General features: G+C 35.6%; 1 protein-coding gene across 2 annotated transcripts; it reads left to right on the top strand.

Annotated features, from left to right (window-relative positions):
* Positions 1-5,321: 5,321 nt before the first annotated feature.
* Positions 5,322-14,843, top strand: LOC142529243 (DDT domain-containing protein PTM-like). 2 transcript variants are annotated; one of them, XM_075634717.1, is made up of 10 exons: positions 5,322-5,479; positions 5,812-6,716; positions 7,100-7,798; positions 7,986-9,162; positions 9,552-9,843; positions 9,995-10,119; positions 10,271-10,722; positions 10,811-10,839; positions 12,353-12,829; positions 12,950-14,843. In XM_075634717.1, exons 2-10 carry the CDS (start codon positions 5,881-5,883, stop codon positions 13,996-13,998), a joined length of 5,136 nt encoding a protein of 1,711 aa, XP_075490832.1. In that variant the 5' UTR covers positions 5,322-5,479; positions 5,812-5,880; the 3' UTR covers positions 13,999-14,843. The 2 variants fall into 2 exon arrangements, with proteins under 2 accessions (XP_075490832.1, XP_075490831.1); XM_075634716.1 differs by having other exon boundaries at positions 5,659-6,716.
* Positions 14,844-16,824: the final 1,981 nt, after the last annotated feature.

Below are 16,824 nucleotides of genomic sequence, written 5' to 3'. Positions count from 1 at the left end.
TCTAGCACTAAAATAATAATAATAATAATAACTTAATAATATATCAGAGGATATATTAGTTTGTAAATATGATTTTGATTTTATGTAACTTTTGGTCTTTCTTTATAGTAAGACTATATATTTATTACATACTAAATACGTTTTCTTATTATTAATATTATTATTGTTATATAAAAAATGGATTAACATATATCTCACTTCATCAACCGTCCAATGTTGTACATTTTAACATGTTATCTTGCGATTGAAATTTGTCGAATGTTCTAAATATTATATCGTTATGATTATAACTAAATTGAAATGAGAATCAGCTTGAAATATTCTTATAAATTTAGTCGAACAACTATAATATATTTGAAATCTCGAATCCATGATATCAAATAACTAAATCCGAATAAATCGTGACGCTTAGGGCTGATTGACCATTTTATGTGTTCATGCAACACATATTTCTGAACAGTTGAGCAATTAATAGTTTCAGGTGAATTGGAGATCAGTTGTAGTGATCCTAAATTGCACGAGACTTCGGTTATGTTTAGAATTCTAAATTTTGAATATATCAACGTTTAAATTTTTGTTAAGCAAATCTCGACATTCATGTTATGCTTGAAATTCTATTTTTGTAAATTGCTTTATCTGAAAACAAATATATTACATTAGGCATAAAAACTCTCACGAGTTCATTTTGTGAGATAAATTCAACTCATGGAAAAATATTATTTTTATGTTAAAATTTTAATTCTTATATTAAATATGAGTCGAGTCAATACATGTGAGAACGTGTCACGATGGAATTACTCTACATTAGGTTTTCTGGACAGACGAGATTTGTTCCTCCAAATTAATTAATGTTGTGGCGATGATGATAAGCCTCAACCGTTCCAACAACTATCGTGATTTGCCTTTTTATCCAAATGAAAGCAGCCTACCAAAAAGTGTCCAGAGTTCCGGCCACCGGAATCAGTTTTCCGGCACCGAAATGGGATAATAAAAATTAATTGAAGTTATGTCCTGCCAAAAGGCGAAGTGACAAAAAAAACTCGACGTTATCGTGTATTGATGATTGAAATAAACTGATAGACAAGAGTGGAAGTCATTTTGGCCACTTCCCTTGCTCCGTTGTTCAAATTAATTTTGCTCTTTCTATGTAAATTGATTTTTTTTTTTTAAAAAAAAACAAACTCTTTCATTCAATAAAAATTATCATGTGATAAATTGTAGATTTTTGCATATTTTATTTATTTTGGGTTTAAATTGTCCGGTTCATTTCAAACTTTTATTCTTTGGTCAAAGAAATTCAAAAGAAGTAAATATATATCATTTGTATTATTTGTTGAGTGATGGTAATGCACGTTGATCAAAGGAAACAAATATACGCGACCTGTTTGGATTGATGGATCGTTAATTCGATATCGTGAATTTAGGTCCAAATATTTCATATTCATTTGACTTGTTTATGTGAATTTGATTTAGGTGTCTCTGTCGATAATTAGGTTGTGTTCAGATCGATGAATTTTAAATTTATTTATGTTGTTTAGATAAGTAAACCATAAACTTAAAAGTCACTTAGATTCTCTCTTCGCTGTCTGGATGCTTCAGACATATCAATCTGGATGAAAGATAAGTTGACAAAGAAAGATTATGAAGTCTTTGTGATGCGTTTGTGGGCTATTTGGAGTGAGAGAATTCGACTTACTCATTTCCGTAATGAATACCCTCTTGCGTTCAATGTGGAGTGTTGCACTATCCTATTGGAAGACTTCCAAGTGGCACATCACGCTCTGTTGCTAGCTCTAGACCATGAACCATTAAGCTCTCCGAATTCCTGGATTGCTACTCTTGTGAATACATACGCCTGGACGTTGATGCATCTTATAATGAAGGTACTAATAGTTTCGCCCTTGGTGAGATAATCTGAAACCATGAGGGACAATCAATTCTTGCTTTTGGAAAAAAGATTGAGAAAACCATATCGGTTACGTTTGCTGAACTTCTTGCTATTCAAATTGGAGTCAATATATCTTGGGAACACAACATTGAGATTCATCTTATCACCTCAGATTCTCTCTTCGCTGTGCAAGCAGTCACAAATGTAGATGAGAATCGCAGTTACGTCGGGACCCTAGCTTCGGATATCCGAGGTCTCCTGTCTCTTCTGGGAAACCCATCCTTAAGGCATGTGCGGCGAACTGCAAATAATGTTGCACATTCCATTGCTTCTTTTACTTGTTCTACCCCTTCCTCATTTGTTTGGAAGAGTGAAGATTTTCCTTTTTGACTGATTAATCTTGTAATTAAGGACCTTTATCTTATTCAATAAATTACAAGAGCTTTCACCGTAAAAAAAAATCACTCTCACGTTTTTATATAATATGTATATTTATTAAAATGAATTAATTTCAATTTTATATAATAATATTATTATTTGAAATTCATCATGTTTGTATTAAACATTAAAATTAATTGAAATCTTTGGATTTAAGTGAGAACTTCAATATTTTATTTCAACAACAAAATTATTTTAAACAATTTTTTAGATTCATCCACTTTAAAAACGAAAAAGAAAAAGATAATCACGATAGCAAATAATAAAACTATTTATTGGTTGTTTATTATTTAAATAAAATTGGATCTTTAAAATTTTCATGTAATGTGGCTTTCGCGATTAATATCATTCGACTTATTTGCAAAAAACAGTGTTTTTTTTTTTTTTTGCAGTTCTCTTTTGTTTATTTTTAATATCATTTTGGTTTTTATCATCTGAATATTACATAATTTTTTTAAAATTGAGATGCAAATAAATATAAGATTATATAAATAAAAAAACTATTTTAAGAACAAAACTATATCGATTATTATTATTTAATTTTAGTTAAATATCAACATTAGTTTTAAATGGATACTGTAAATTTTAATTTTAACTGTAATTTTAATTTTAACAGAGATACTTGATTAGTATTTTTTATTGAAATTATTAATCGCTTTCAATTATCTATTTATGGTATATACTATTAGTAGTTTAATAATTTAAAGAAATAATTAAGGGGTAATTTTGTCAACATGTAAAATATGAGTGAAATGTGGACAGTAGAATATGAAGTGTAAATAATGCTATCCAATGGACCAATATTGATTTATGAACCACACTTACTCTATTGCCCCTGGCCATTTTTGTTCTTAAATGATATTTCGGGCTTATGGTCCAAACGTAGTATAGTTTTAAATGAGGCCCAGTAGTACTATATTATGGGCTTCCTAAAAGTGAATTTTATCGCAATAATTCTTTTAATAGGCGATGAGAATACAACAACAGACCCTTAATTAAGACTTAATTATCATTATATAATAATAAAAACACCTATTTTTCGCCCGGAGATTAGATAATTAATTTCTAAATACGAGCATATCTGCGCAATTAATAAGTTTATTTGGAACAATCATCGATATTTTATGTTTATATATATATATATATATATATATATATATATATATATATATATAAAGTTTTGATACGCTGACAGCTACCGTGTACATTTATGTGTATCAATGATGTGTCACTTACCTATTAAGTATGTCGACAAGTGTAGAATATATCAAAACTATATATACATAATTTTCTTAATTTATTGGATCAAATGATCGATCGATACATTATACCTCTATTTCATCACCATTGAGAGTATATGTGTTGACGTTGAGATCTAGATCGATGGAGATCCTATGTTCAACATAACATTCACGTGTATGTAAGATATTTTGATAACTCCAAATTAATTAATATCCAATGCAAAAACACAAAAAGTATTATGAGATTATCTCACGTGTCAATTTTGTGAGACGAATCTTTACTCAACCCGATTTATGAAACATATTACTTTCTATGTACAAATAATTACTTTTTACTCAAAATAGGGATCTAGTCGGTCCGTCTAAAAAATATAAATCCGTCAATTGTCTCTCACGTGAGACATACTCATATAAAAACGAACTATTTTAATTGACATTGCTTGTAAACTTTCATTAGCGACCAAGAAAAATATAATGTATCACCACTTCTTTGTTTCATCCCTATAATTCAAAAATTTAAATGCAAATTTAAAACATAAAATTTGAATAAAATATATTTTAAACACATAACTCGTCTTTTACCACATCTATTTTTACATTGTCACACACATATGGTGACAAAAAACTAGCTCGAAATTTGCTCATCTGAAAAATATATACAAAATAATTTATAATAATATAAATTCTTCTCAGAAATATCGAATATTATATATGTAAATATTTTACATTTTTAAATCAATTTATTTTAAATAAACGAGGCGCGAAAATCATTAAAACCCATTCGCGCCAATTCCTCCGTACAAATGACAATGCTTGGGGTTAACTTTTTTGTTTAAATAAATATACTAATTTACAACGATAAACGGAAATCGGGTTGGATAGTTCCGGATCCCACTCAAATCGAGTCGACCCACGAATAAACCAGCAACCCATTTCCTTGGTTCAATTTGCAATTAAAATAGAAAACCTGCTGTATATTTAATTTTCTACAAACATAAAATTTACAGCTTTCAGCCTTTCACTATATTCGTGACAAGAAACATATTTAAATTTTATTAATCATCATTTTAATTATATACCATAAAATTTCAACTTTTTATATTTGGAATAAGTTTTTAATTCTACAGTATAATTGATATACAATTTATATATAAATACATGGAAGCTAAATGTAGGTTAATGTAGACTACACATTTTTAGTATGTTTTTTGTGAGACAGTCTTACATATCTTTATCCGTGATACGGATAATCTCTGTCCATATTTAAAATAATAAGTAATATTTTTGACATAAAAAATAATATTTTTCATGAGTAACTCAAACAAGAGATCTGTCTCATAAAATAGACTCGTAAGACTGTTTCACAAAAGTTTTGTGCAAATTTAAGGAGTTTAATTTTTTATTGAAAATATAATTGCGTTTTAATAATTTTTTTATGATAATTTATATTTTTATAATTGATTGACATTTGATTCCGATTGTTTGGGGCTAATATTTATTTATGCCGTTGAAAGTATTCCGCAAAGTTGAGAGGACGATTTTATTTCGAGTAATATATAAATGTTAAATTAAAAAAATATAAAATCATTGAACTAACTGAAAATTAATTCCCACCCTCTCCCACCAAACGCAATTTATCAAACATTTAATTTAAGCAAAACTAAGTTTACGGGGATGGCCGCCCAGATTTTCTGAAGTTGGGTCGAATATTATTGGTCAAAACGGGTCAAGTATAATGACAGTCCAATCCGGTTTGACACGAAGTACAGAAGAGTGACGAAGCCCCTTATGGTTAGGGCTCCTTTACCATTGTCCCCCATCCACATCAACGCGTCCCTCACCCACTAGATTTTCATTTTTCTATTCGTTTTCTTCTTCAATGGCGGTTTTCCATTAGCTTGAGGAGGAAAAGGTACCGAAACTAATTGCGTATCTGTTGTTATCCTTTTTTTGGTCGTATCTTGCAGAGAACATTCAGTTGTACATTTTTTGTTTTTCATATGTATCGGAATAGATCGATTAACTGAATGGTTACTTTTTTTGTTATTTTTTCAATTCTTATGTAATTTACGTTCTGATCTTAATTTGCAGCCTTTTTGTTCACGGATCTTAAAAGGTTCTATAATTGGGCATTTGGTTTGCCTGTTGTTAGATTTGCTGCACAATTTCGTGTAGCGTGTGTCGATGGAATCTGATAGGTTTGCTGAGAGCGGCTACTGTTTACTGATGATGATGTAATTGCAGGAAGCAAATCCGGCAATTTCGGAGAATATTTAGGGGTTTTTTGGTATTGAATTACCATCGGTGATTGGAATGGAATCTGAGTTGGTTGCGCCTCCGCCTCCGAAGCGGAGGGGAAGAAAAAGGAAGATAATTGATGTACAGGATGTGACCGTGGATTGTGAGGGCAAGAAGGTGTTGCAGACTAGGTCACTAAAATTTGTTGGTAGATATGTTGTGAAAGAGTTTCAGGGCAGTGGGTTGTTCTTGGGGAAAATTGTGTCGTATGCTTCAGGTTTGTATAGGATAAGCTACGAGGATGGGGATTGTGAGGATTTGAATAGTGGTGAACTTAGGTCTTGTTTGGTTGACGATGGTGATTTGATTGGTAAATGGCCCGAGAGGAAAGAGAAGCTGGACAGTTTGCTAAGTAAAGAAGTCAATCCAAAATCTTTGAAAGTTGAAAGTATGGTGACAGAATGTGCTGATCAGGTTGATTTATTGTTGCCAGTTGAATCAAGAAATGATGAAGCTGGTAATTATGAAGTAGAAGAGGTTCTCCCTGGCGCCGACGTTGACGTCGATGCAGATTCGTCGAGTGATTCTTGTGAGAATGCTCGAGATCAGGATTCTATTCTAGACATGGAAGTGCCATTTGTTCCACCACCTGAATTGCCTCCTTCCTCTGGGCACATTGGTGTTCCAGAGGAGTATGTTTCACAACTTCTCTCTGTGTACGCTTTACTTCGTTCCTTTAGTGTGCAACTGTTTCTTTACCCCTTTGGATTAGACGAATTTGTGGGGGCACTTAATTGTTCTGTTACAAATACATTGTTGGATTCTGTTCATGTTGCTCTAATGCATGTCCTGAAGCGCCATTTCGAGAGGCTTTCATCAGAGGGTTCAGAGCTTGCGCTAAAATGTCTCAGGTACTTGTAAAAAATGTTCTATACGAGTTTATCTCTTTTTGAGTAGTAATATGGAATGATGGAAAATCTTTGACGCTACTAAATTTTTCATAGCTTTGTATACGATACCCTTAGACAGTCGGTGAGGCAAGTTATCCCACTTTGCCTATGTTTGTTGTTCTCCTGTTTTGTTAAATCTCAAATCTTCGAGTTTGTTCTGGTCTGTGCTATCATGAAAACAAGTCTGTAATGAAAGACAATTTAGGCGAGACAACCAGTTTTTTTCCTAATTGACAATCGTTAACTGTAAATGGTCATCCGTGCTTATCTTTCAGCATCCGCCAATTTTTAGCATCAATTTTTGTTTGTATTAATATAAAACTTTATCATCCTTCTGCATTTAGGTGCCTGGACTGGACCTTGCTTGATGCGTTGACGTGGCCTGTTTATGTGGTCCATTATCTGTTGGTGATGAGTTATACAAATGGACCTGACTGGAAAGATTTTCATACCCATTCACTGGAGAGAGATTATTACACGTTGTCAGCTGGAAGGAAGTTAATAGTTTTGCAGATATTATGTGACGATGTTTTGGATTCTGAAGAGCTAAGATCCGAAATGGATGCGCGTGAGGAAGCTGAAGTTGGAATAGACGTGGATAGTAGTGCGGTATTTGCTTCTCCTGGCGTTCCTAGAAGAGTGCATCCTAGATACTCTAAAACCTCTACCTGCAACGACAGACCAGTAACACAAGGCATTACAGAGCATCACGAGATACAGTCTTTTATCAGCCATTCAATGGGATCTCAAGTAGGTGAACCAGTGGGAAGTTCTACTGACAAGGATGGTAATGGCGATGAATGCCGTCTTTGTGGAATGGATGGATTTCTGCTCTGCTGTGATGGCTGCCCATCATCTTTCCACTCAAGATGCTTAGGACTGAACAAGATGCATATAGCAGAGGGCTCCTGGTACTGTCCTGAGTGTAAAATAAACTCAACTGAACCTAAACTTTCACGCGGAGTGGATTTGAGAGGAGGAAATATTTGTGGTATCGATCCATACAAACAAGTTTTTGTTGCTACATGCGATCATTTGCTCGTGTATGTTTCTAATTTCTTTTCAACTTTGTATTATAATATAATATTAGTTCTTTCCTTGACTAAGATGTACCTGCCAGTTGGCCTTCATTCTCTCCTGCTTAACATTGAGTTGTTTTTCCTGATGTCATTGTGTAAGTTAGATGTTTCTGAACTTCTTGCTGTTTCTCTGTTGCCTTTAATTTTGCAGATTGAACGCCTCAATTAACTCTTGGACCTGCCTTAGATACTACAGTAGACATGACATTTCTAAAGTCCTCCACGCACTTTATTCAAAAGCAGAACATATCAATTTGTATTCAGAAATATGCAGGGAGATATTGCATTGTTGGGAACTGCCAGGAATCATTTTACCACATTTTGAGGTTTCTGAAACTGGCTTGCAGTTAGCAAATGGGGAAAGTAGTGGTGAATGTACCGCTCAGTCCCTTAATCTGTTGTATAAGTCAGTCCAGGACATGAATGTGGTTGATAATGTTGGAAGCTGCGTTACTGGTATTAGTTCAGCAGATATGGCTAACTCGGATCATATGATTTGTGTTAAAAAACCTGTTTTATGTGATAATTTTTTGTATATGCCCAAGTATGACCAGCCACAGACAATTGACCCGACTTTGTTCAGTGGTTTAACCGTCCAGCCTGCTGATCCTTGTGAGTTTAGTCAACAAAGCACTTCAAGTGTGACAGAAACTTTTACACTCGCAACAAATAATAATAATGGTCCTGTTATTGGTAATTCTTTGATTGGAATGTCTCGTACTTTCCGGGAACTTGATAACATTGTTGACGGAAACATGTATGGAAGACATGGTGGTTGCTTATACACGGGATCTTCATTCAACCCAGCTGATTATATAAATTATTATTTACATGGAGATTTTGCTGCTTCTGCAGCTGCCAATTTGGCCATTCTTTCCTCCGAGGAAAATCAATTTCCCGAGTCTCGCCACTTAAATAACCGTCGAAAGGGTTTGACTGACAGTGTTTCGCTTCAGCTGAAAGCATTCTCCTTGGCAGCTTCGCGATTCTTCTGGCCAAACACCGAGAAAAAGCTTGTTGAAATCTCAAGAGAAAGGTGCAGCTGGTGCTTTTCTTGTAAGGCTCCAGTTTCAAGCAGGAGAGGATGCTTGTTAAATGCAGCCGTTTCAAATTCCATTAAAGGGTCTATCAAGGTGTTTTCTGGTGTTCGTCCTATGAACAACGGGGATGGGAGGCTTCCTGGTATAGCAACATATATATTGTTTATGGAGGAGAGCTTAAGAGGTCTTTTAGTTGGTCCCTTCCTTAATGATGCTTTTAGAATGCGATGGCGGAAACAAGTTGAACGGGCTTCCACTTGCAATGCAATAAAGATCCTTTTACTTGAAGTAAGTCTTCTAGTTACTGTTGGTTGTCTGGTTATCTCGAGGCAGTTGATTATAACTCTAAGTGGTTGTTTATATAGCTAATATAGTTCATCAGTGTTTTTGTGTTTTTTGTGGTGGATGGCTCTCTCTTCTACCTATTCACAATTTATTTTGTACTACCAGGCGTGCATTTTCTCACTTTTCATTATGAACGCACTGTTGCATTTAGACTAGAAGAATGCATGATAGTGTGATACATGTACTTAATCTGGTGTGCGGCTTATGGTTAAATCTCTAACTTGTGCCATCTGTGCCAATTTAGATTATTTGTGTTATTTGGAATTCTTTGTGCTTGAGAGTTGTGATATTATGTATGCACGGCGTTATATGAATGTGGTTTGTATTTGCAGCTTGAGGAAAATATACGTAAAATTGCACTTTCAGAAGATTGGATAAGGCTCTTTGATGGTATTTCGAGCCAACCTTCCACTTCTCAAGTGGCAGTGATTGTTACTGGATCAACTCAGAAGCGCAGACCAGGTAGGCGTGGTCGGAAACCCTCTACTGTGGCCGATGTTGCAGTTGATGATTGTCAGGATGAGCCATCTGACTTCACCTGGTGGCGAGGTGGTTCATTGTCGAAGCTTGTACTCCAGAGAGGGTTTCTTCCACGTTCAGTGATTAGAAATGCAGCTCGGAAAGGTGAGAGGGACTACACACACCTTGTCTTGTTCTTCAGTGAAGCTGAAAGCTTATTGACTTCTTTGTCTATTGAACAATTGCGATACTCTTTTTTTGTGGTTATAATTTTGCGGAAATTCAGATGTATTTTTCTGACAAGTAAACATAGCAGGTTGTTCAAAGAAAATACCTGGAATTTATTATCTAGAAGGGCAAGAAACTCCTAAAAGAACCCGGCAGCTTGTTTGGCGGTCAGCGGTTGAAATGAGCAGAAGCACAGCACAGCTTGCACATCAGGTGCTTGTTATTTATTGATCATAATAATAGAGATATATGATGCTATATGCCTGTACCATGGTATTTTTGACAAAAAAAAATCAAGTTGCAATCAGTTTTTTTTTTTTTTTTGAGGGTATTATTCTAATTTGTACACATGGATTTGCATCAGGTCAGATGCATGGATTTTCATGTGAGGTGGAATGATCTTGTTCGTCCAGAACAGGTTGCCTATGATGGAAAAGGGCCTGAGACAGAAGCTTCTGCTTTCAGAAATGCTTCCGTTAGTGATAAGAAAATTGTAGAGCATGACATTAGATACTGTGTTGCTTTTGGTAATCAGAAGCACCTTCCATCTCGTGTCATGAAGAACATTTTAGAAATCGAGCGAACGACAAATGATGGTAAGGAAAGATATTGGTTTTCAGAGACACGAATTCCGTTATATCTTATCAAAGAATATGAAGAAAAAACACAGAAAGACAAGCCTGTGGATGAGTTATCCAAACTTCAGAGGAAGCAGTTGAAGGCTCTCCATAAAAATATATTTGCATATCTCTCTCTGAAGCGAGATAACATGGAAAAGGATTATTGTTGTTCTTGCAATCTAGACCTCTTGTATAGGTATTTTACATTACACATTTTCCAATCATCTCTTTGAGTTCACTCAACTTTTTCCCATTCATTAATATTTTTGATGTTTTGATGTCAGGAATGCTGTCCAATGCAATGCATGCCAAGGTATTGTGATAATGAACCATATTCTTGTTTTGCTTTATTTTTTTAGCTCAACTCCTTATATATGTTGAAATGTACATGTTCCATTATTTTACCGATTGTCAAACAAGAAGGAACAAATCATGTGTTCAAATTAAATCATGGTCTTTCCTATTTAAGAAAGGAAAAATCGCTGAGTTATCGAGGCTTAGTCATTAAAAGTACAGGACACTCTCAAGGCATATTGGTATGGTAAAGTCTATGCCCGAGGCGCTACGTAGCCACATACTTTGATGAAAGAAAGTGTCCCAAAAGAGATCAGTTAATCAAAACATTTGAAAATAGTTTCATCGGGTTTATCTAATGTATAATTATTAATTACAAACTATTAAATAACAATAACAGTAAAATAAGTACTCAGTCTTCATTAGCCTATACGCGAAACTGATGCTTATTTACTTGCTTTTTTCCTATCCCAACATTTAATGTTAGTCTAAAAGGTCGTTAGAGCTCTTAAAAGCGACAAGGTTGGGGCTTTATGGTTAAGGCACACTCTTCATTAAAAAGCTACTCCTTAGCTTGCGTTAAGCACATAGACTGAGCCTAATTCGGCCTTGAGGCTTATGCTCATGCATTATGAGCTTTTAATAACCCAGGATAGGGGTGCGGGCGTATGATTATTTGAAGTGTTGCGAACAGATGTGCCTAGTAATAGTAGTCTTGATGTAGAATGCTAGGTGAGGCATGCAGTTCATTGAAGTGAAGCTCCCAAAGGATATTCTATATTTTAAGTATTCAAAAGGAATTTTTTCACATCATAATCATCATTATTATAAGAATATACATTACTAGCTATTAAATCATCATCATCATCATTATTATAAGAATATACATTACTAGCTATTAAATGACAATAAAACAAGTGGTCGTTATTCTATAAGCGAACATGAAATTTTACTTTCTTGCATTTTATTTTGGATTTGCTGTCTCTACACAGACTTAAAAGCGCGGGTGGGTTCTATTGTTAAGGGGCACACATTATCAAAGAGGCTGTGTTTTAGTTTGTGTTGAGGCTCACAGGTTGAGCTTTATTTATTTATTTTAACTGCAACATGTTTCGAGTTTCATTGGCCTTATGCTTTGGTGCATTCCTTATGGACTGACATGGACCCCAACTTGGTACAAATCGTGAGACAACAAATGTGGGGAGATTGAATCTTACCTTTAAGAAGTATTTGGAAAATCGAGAAGATATGGTATAATTGTCCATTTGCATATTCACCACTAGTTCCAACCCATATATATCTATCTGTACAATATTGGACACCAATGGCTTGACTCAAATTAGTCTAATGGAAATTAATAGTTATCGATGAAATGGGCGGTGGGTTTTTTTTATCACCTTTCACATCGTAGTTATGTCATGATCCAGTTCTTGTGTGTAACCGGCTGTAGTATCTGCATTTCATTTTGAACATGTCTAAATTTATGGCTTGTATTAATGAATGATTTAACTTCTCAAGGTTTCTCTGGCCAGGTTTTTGTCACGATCAATGTGCTTCCAGTTCAACAGTTAATGTGAACGAGGAGGTTGAGTTTTGTATCACATGCAAGCGATGCTGTGAGACTCGGGTGCGCACACAAGTTGAAACTAGCAATGGGTCGCCTACAAGTCCTTTGCTCCTTCATGGACAAGACATTAGAAAAGCTGGTACTGCCAAAAAAAGTGGAAAGTTAGCAGGATATAAAGGATCATCAGCACCTGTGAGAACTGTGGAGCATTCTTCTGAGGTTAAATCTGTCAATCGCTCTTCACTTGCCAAGAACAGTAAAATTAAAAACTGGGGTTTGATATGGGGGAAGAAGAATTGCGAAACTGCAAGCATCGATTTCAGGTTGAAAAACATTCTTTTGAGAGGCAATCCACATCTGGATTTGATACAACCTTCCTGCCGGCTTTGCAATCAGCCATGCAACAGTGACCTAATGTACATTCGCTGTGAAACATGCAAATGTATGTTATGTGTTTTTTCAGTACCACGTCTTAAATTTGATCTTATGCTTATAGTTTGAACTGTTTTTTTATTAGCATCTGTGCAAGAGTGATTAATTTTTTTCTTTGTGCCTATTGCAGGTTGGTTTCACGCTGATGCCTTAGAACTGCACGAGTCTAAGATTTTTTCTTTGATTGGATTCAAATGCTGCAAGTGTCGGAGGATAAGATCTCCCGTGTGTCCATACATGGATACTGAAAAAAAGAAGGCTTTGGAAGACAAAATAGAGCAAAAACAGCCTTCAAAGGAGGAGATTTCGGAGATGGAATCCGACTTTGGTGTGATAGGCGAGCAGTACGAGGAAGACCTGCCGGCTTATTCTACATTACCCACTAAGGCTGAAATTAGCCACTCAACAGCTGATGATCCTCTTCTATTTTCTCTTTCTGAAGTTGAGCAATTAACTGAGGACAAGGCAGAAGTGGAATACAGATGGAGTAATGCCTCTGCATCTGTGCCTGGGACTCGGAAACTACCAGTCAGAAGACTTGTCAGACAAGAAAATCAAGTAGATTATCCTTGCCCTGGAGATCTGTTTCAGGTCAAATCAAATGTCGCGAACTCTACAGAAAAACTACCCTTCAGGAGACGAATAATGCAAGAAAACAACTTGGACTGTAACTCGTCTACCAGTTCCTTTCAGTTTGAAGCATCCGAAAAGTTGGAAGCAAATGGTAAGAGCTATATGCAGGAATCATCACCCCCTCAAGTTGAATGGATTGTTTCTAATGATAACTTCGATGATGGTATAACTTTGGACTGCGATTCCCTTGGATGTGACGATATGGACTTCGAACCTCAGACCTACTTCTCTTTCAATGAGTTGCTTGCATCTGATGACGTTGGTCACACAAATGGCAATGAATCCCTGGAAAAAGCTACAGAAAATTGGGATAGGTCTTTCCTTCCAGAAAATGGGTTGCTCGAAATATCTTATGATCAGGATCAGGAAGAACCGACCTTATCCGTAGAAACACTTCCTTGTAAGATTTGTTCTCATGCCGAACCATACCCTGATCTTTCTTGCCAGGAATGTGGTATGTGGATACACAGCCATTGTTCGCCCTGGGTTGAGTCGTCATCTTGGGAGAACGGCTGGAAGTGTGGCCATTGCCGTGAGTGGAGGTAGTAGAAATTTTTTCTTATGTCTTGAATAATATGCTCCGAACGAACTGGGGTTGAATGGCATATGTGTGAAGCCTGCTTTGAGTAGAAAATGGCCAGTCACTCGTTACACATGTCTGAGATTGGACAAGTCTGGTGGCACTCTGAAGGCCAAAACTACGAGCTTCAGTTGATGCACGCATAATAGCATTTGCAATCATTTGTTCGAGTCGCATCACGTTTGTGCATGGAAAAGCTTTTTTTTTAAAAAAATCAGAAGTACTGCTTTAATTCCCTTTATTTCTGGGAGAAATCGTGATCGCCGTGGATTACGCTCCAATCTTGGATAAGCTAGATTTTTTTGTTGCTTATCAAATTGCATTGCTTGTAGGAAGTATTCCATTGTGCACAATGGGTACCACCTTCATTTTCCTGGAATGAGCGACATTGTTCAGCCTTTTATTTCCCTGAATTTGTTCTTTCTATGCCCTTCCAATTCGAAACATTGAGAATATATGAAATTATGATAGCATGTTTTGTTTGGAGAATGGAAAGACAAGCACCGGGGCGATCTTTGCTTGTGCAATCGTTGACTGATATCGTTGTGTTTATCCTCTTGCCTTTAGTCCAATTCCCAATTAGTTGTAATTGGTTACCTGAATCTGTCTCTTATTTTTATTAGTGTAATTATAATTGAAGTTTCGGTTTTAAATAAGTTCTTGCCAATAACTTAGATGTTCACACAAGCTTCTTCTACTGGGACCACTCAGGCTTTTGGCATGAGAAATAAAAAGTCCCCTATTTCAAGAGCTTGAATTTTTTTGAGGTTGCATGATAGATTTCAAATCTCCCAATATTTCACACAATCCAACTTCAAACTTCAGAACATTCAAATTGAGATTGTAGTCATTCTAAGCTTTTGAGATATCTAAGTTACTAGCAATAACTTATTTAAAACCAAATTTCCATAAACCATACACCAATAAAAATAAAATAGATAAACATAGAAATTCAAGTAACCAATACAACTAGTTGAATTAGTTAGTTGTGTGTCTTTCCTTTCTTCAGACAAACCATATGTATTTCAAATTGGAAGGCAATCATCGGATAATAGATAGATTGTTAGAGCTAAATAATTATTCTTACTGATTTGACACGTGATCATCGTAAAGATTTGAGTTGCACGTCGATCATACGTTACAACTTTTGGGGTAGCAACTAATTGATCTATTTATTTAAAATACGAGTATTATAATCCTGGTCATTTTCCACAATGTTTTTTGACCATTCAATTAATTCCCCCGTATCTGAACACCGAGCCGTTGTTGGTAGATCACAAGTGACCGTGCACAATGTCATCATAGCATGCCGTCTCCTCAAACACCGTGCCCAGAAACAATTAAGCGCATGTCCTGCTTCTTTAAATAACTACTAAATATTACAAGTAAACAATATTTTCTTAATCGGATGGATGATGATTCGAGTGGAGGGGCGTACATAACGGTGCGCATGTCGATATAATGGGAAATGTCTCTTTGTTCGAGGACGTACTCCGTATGGCAGCCGGGACATCCGGTGTGGAGCTGGGAGGGGATAGGATCTACTAAGATATTATGAAAATGTCGGAGAGGATAAATATACGGGTTTGATTCGGAACAAAACTTGTGGACGATGGAGAAGTTGAGGAATCTAACAGTTGCCAGGTAGATGATGCTTGAGGAATCTTGAATAATATGCAATTTGACAAAAGAAAGTTTGGCTAAGAGACATGAAAACATTCTTAACAATGAGTTGATGGGGTTACTCGCTTTCATGAGTGCGTGCAAATTTCTCTCAAATCTCGTAATAAAATGTTTTGCTCTATTTTAAGAAATTCCATATATTTTATTTTGTTGTATTTTATATATAAAAAAATGGGCCTTGCCAGAATGAAAACAAAAAATTCAAGAAATACCTAATTATTTTTTACTGTGACTATCTTAAAGGGTATTCATGAAGGTGTGTTTCACTACATTAAAGTATTCATGAATGTGTTTGAAAATAATGAGAAGGGATTGAGTGGATTAACCAGGCAACGGGAGTCAGTGTCGGAGTCATAAGTGGAGTTGATCTTGACCTTGATGAGAAATTACCAAAAAAAAAAAAATAGTTTACCGGAGAGATTTCAATTCTCGATATTTATATCTGAATCAGAATGAGTCAAGTTGATATGAAAAAGGGATACATCTCGGGATACGATCAAATAATACCCCAGGCCCAGGATGTATCATAGGGCATCACCGCACCCCCTCTCAAGAATTCGGGCAAGAGTCAATGTTCATTGTCTCGATTTATTCACCTTATCCATGAACTTAGGCAGGAATGTGCCAGTCCCTCCCCCACAAGTCGAATCGATGAGTTAGATTCCTATAGAGTGTAAAATAATCTTGTATAATAATTGCATCCCTTCAAATAGTTGTAATGTGGCGGGATAAATGAGTCAGCCCAATATAATGGGACCAAATAAACAAATACATACCCATCCATGCAAGGCCGAGAGAGTGGCCAAGGACCTGCAATATCTTAGAAAAACAACAAAATGAATGCAACTAAATACAAGAGGACAAGAGCTCAATGTTAAATAAAGTCGAAGAGTAACACATTCCGTGGATCAAAATTAACAGAATTCGACCTGTGTCCTTATTTAGAATCTGTTTTAAAACAGTTTACACTCAAATGAGTTAAAGGTCCACACCAGGCACCAACCATCCTTGTATATATCCGAGCCGACCAGCAGGTCAATGATGCTCAAGTAAGAACATGGCCAGAAATCGACAGAAGATAAAATTATGGGGCATTTCTTCATCGGGAC

This window comes from Primulina tabacum, chromosome 16 (genome assembly GCF_025594145.1).
Source record: "Primulina tabacum isolate GXHZ01 chromosome 16, ASM2559414v2, whole genome shotgun sequence".
Lineage (NCBI taxonomy): Eukaryota > Viridiplantae > Streptophyta > Magnoliopsida > Lamiales > Gesneriaceae > Primulina > Primulina tabacum.
This window is presented reverse-complemented; position numbering and strand designations above follow the sequence as displayed.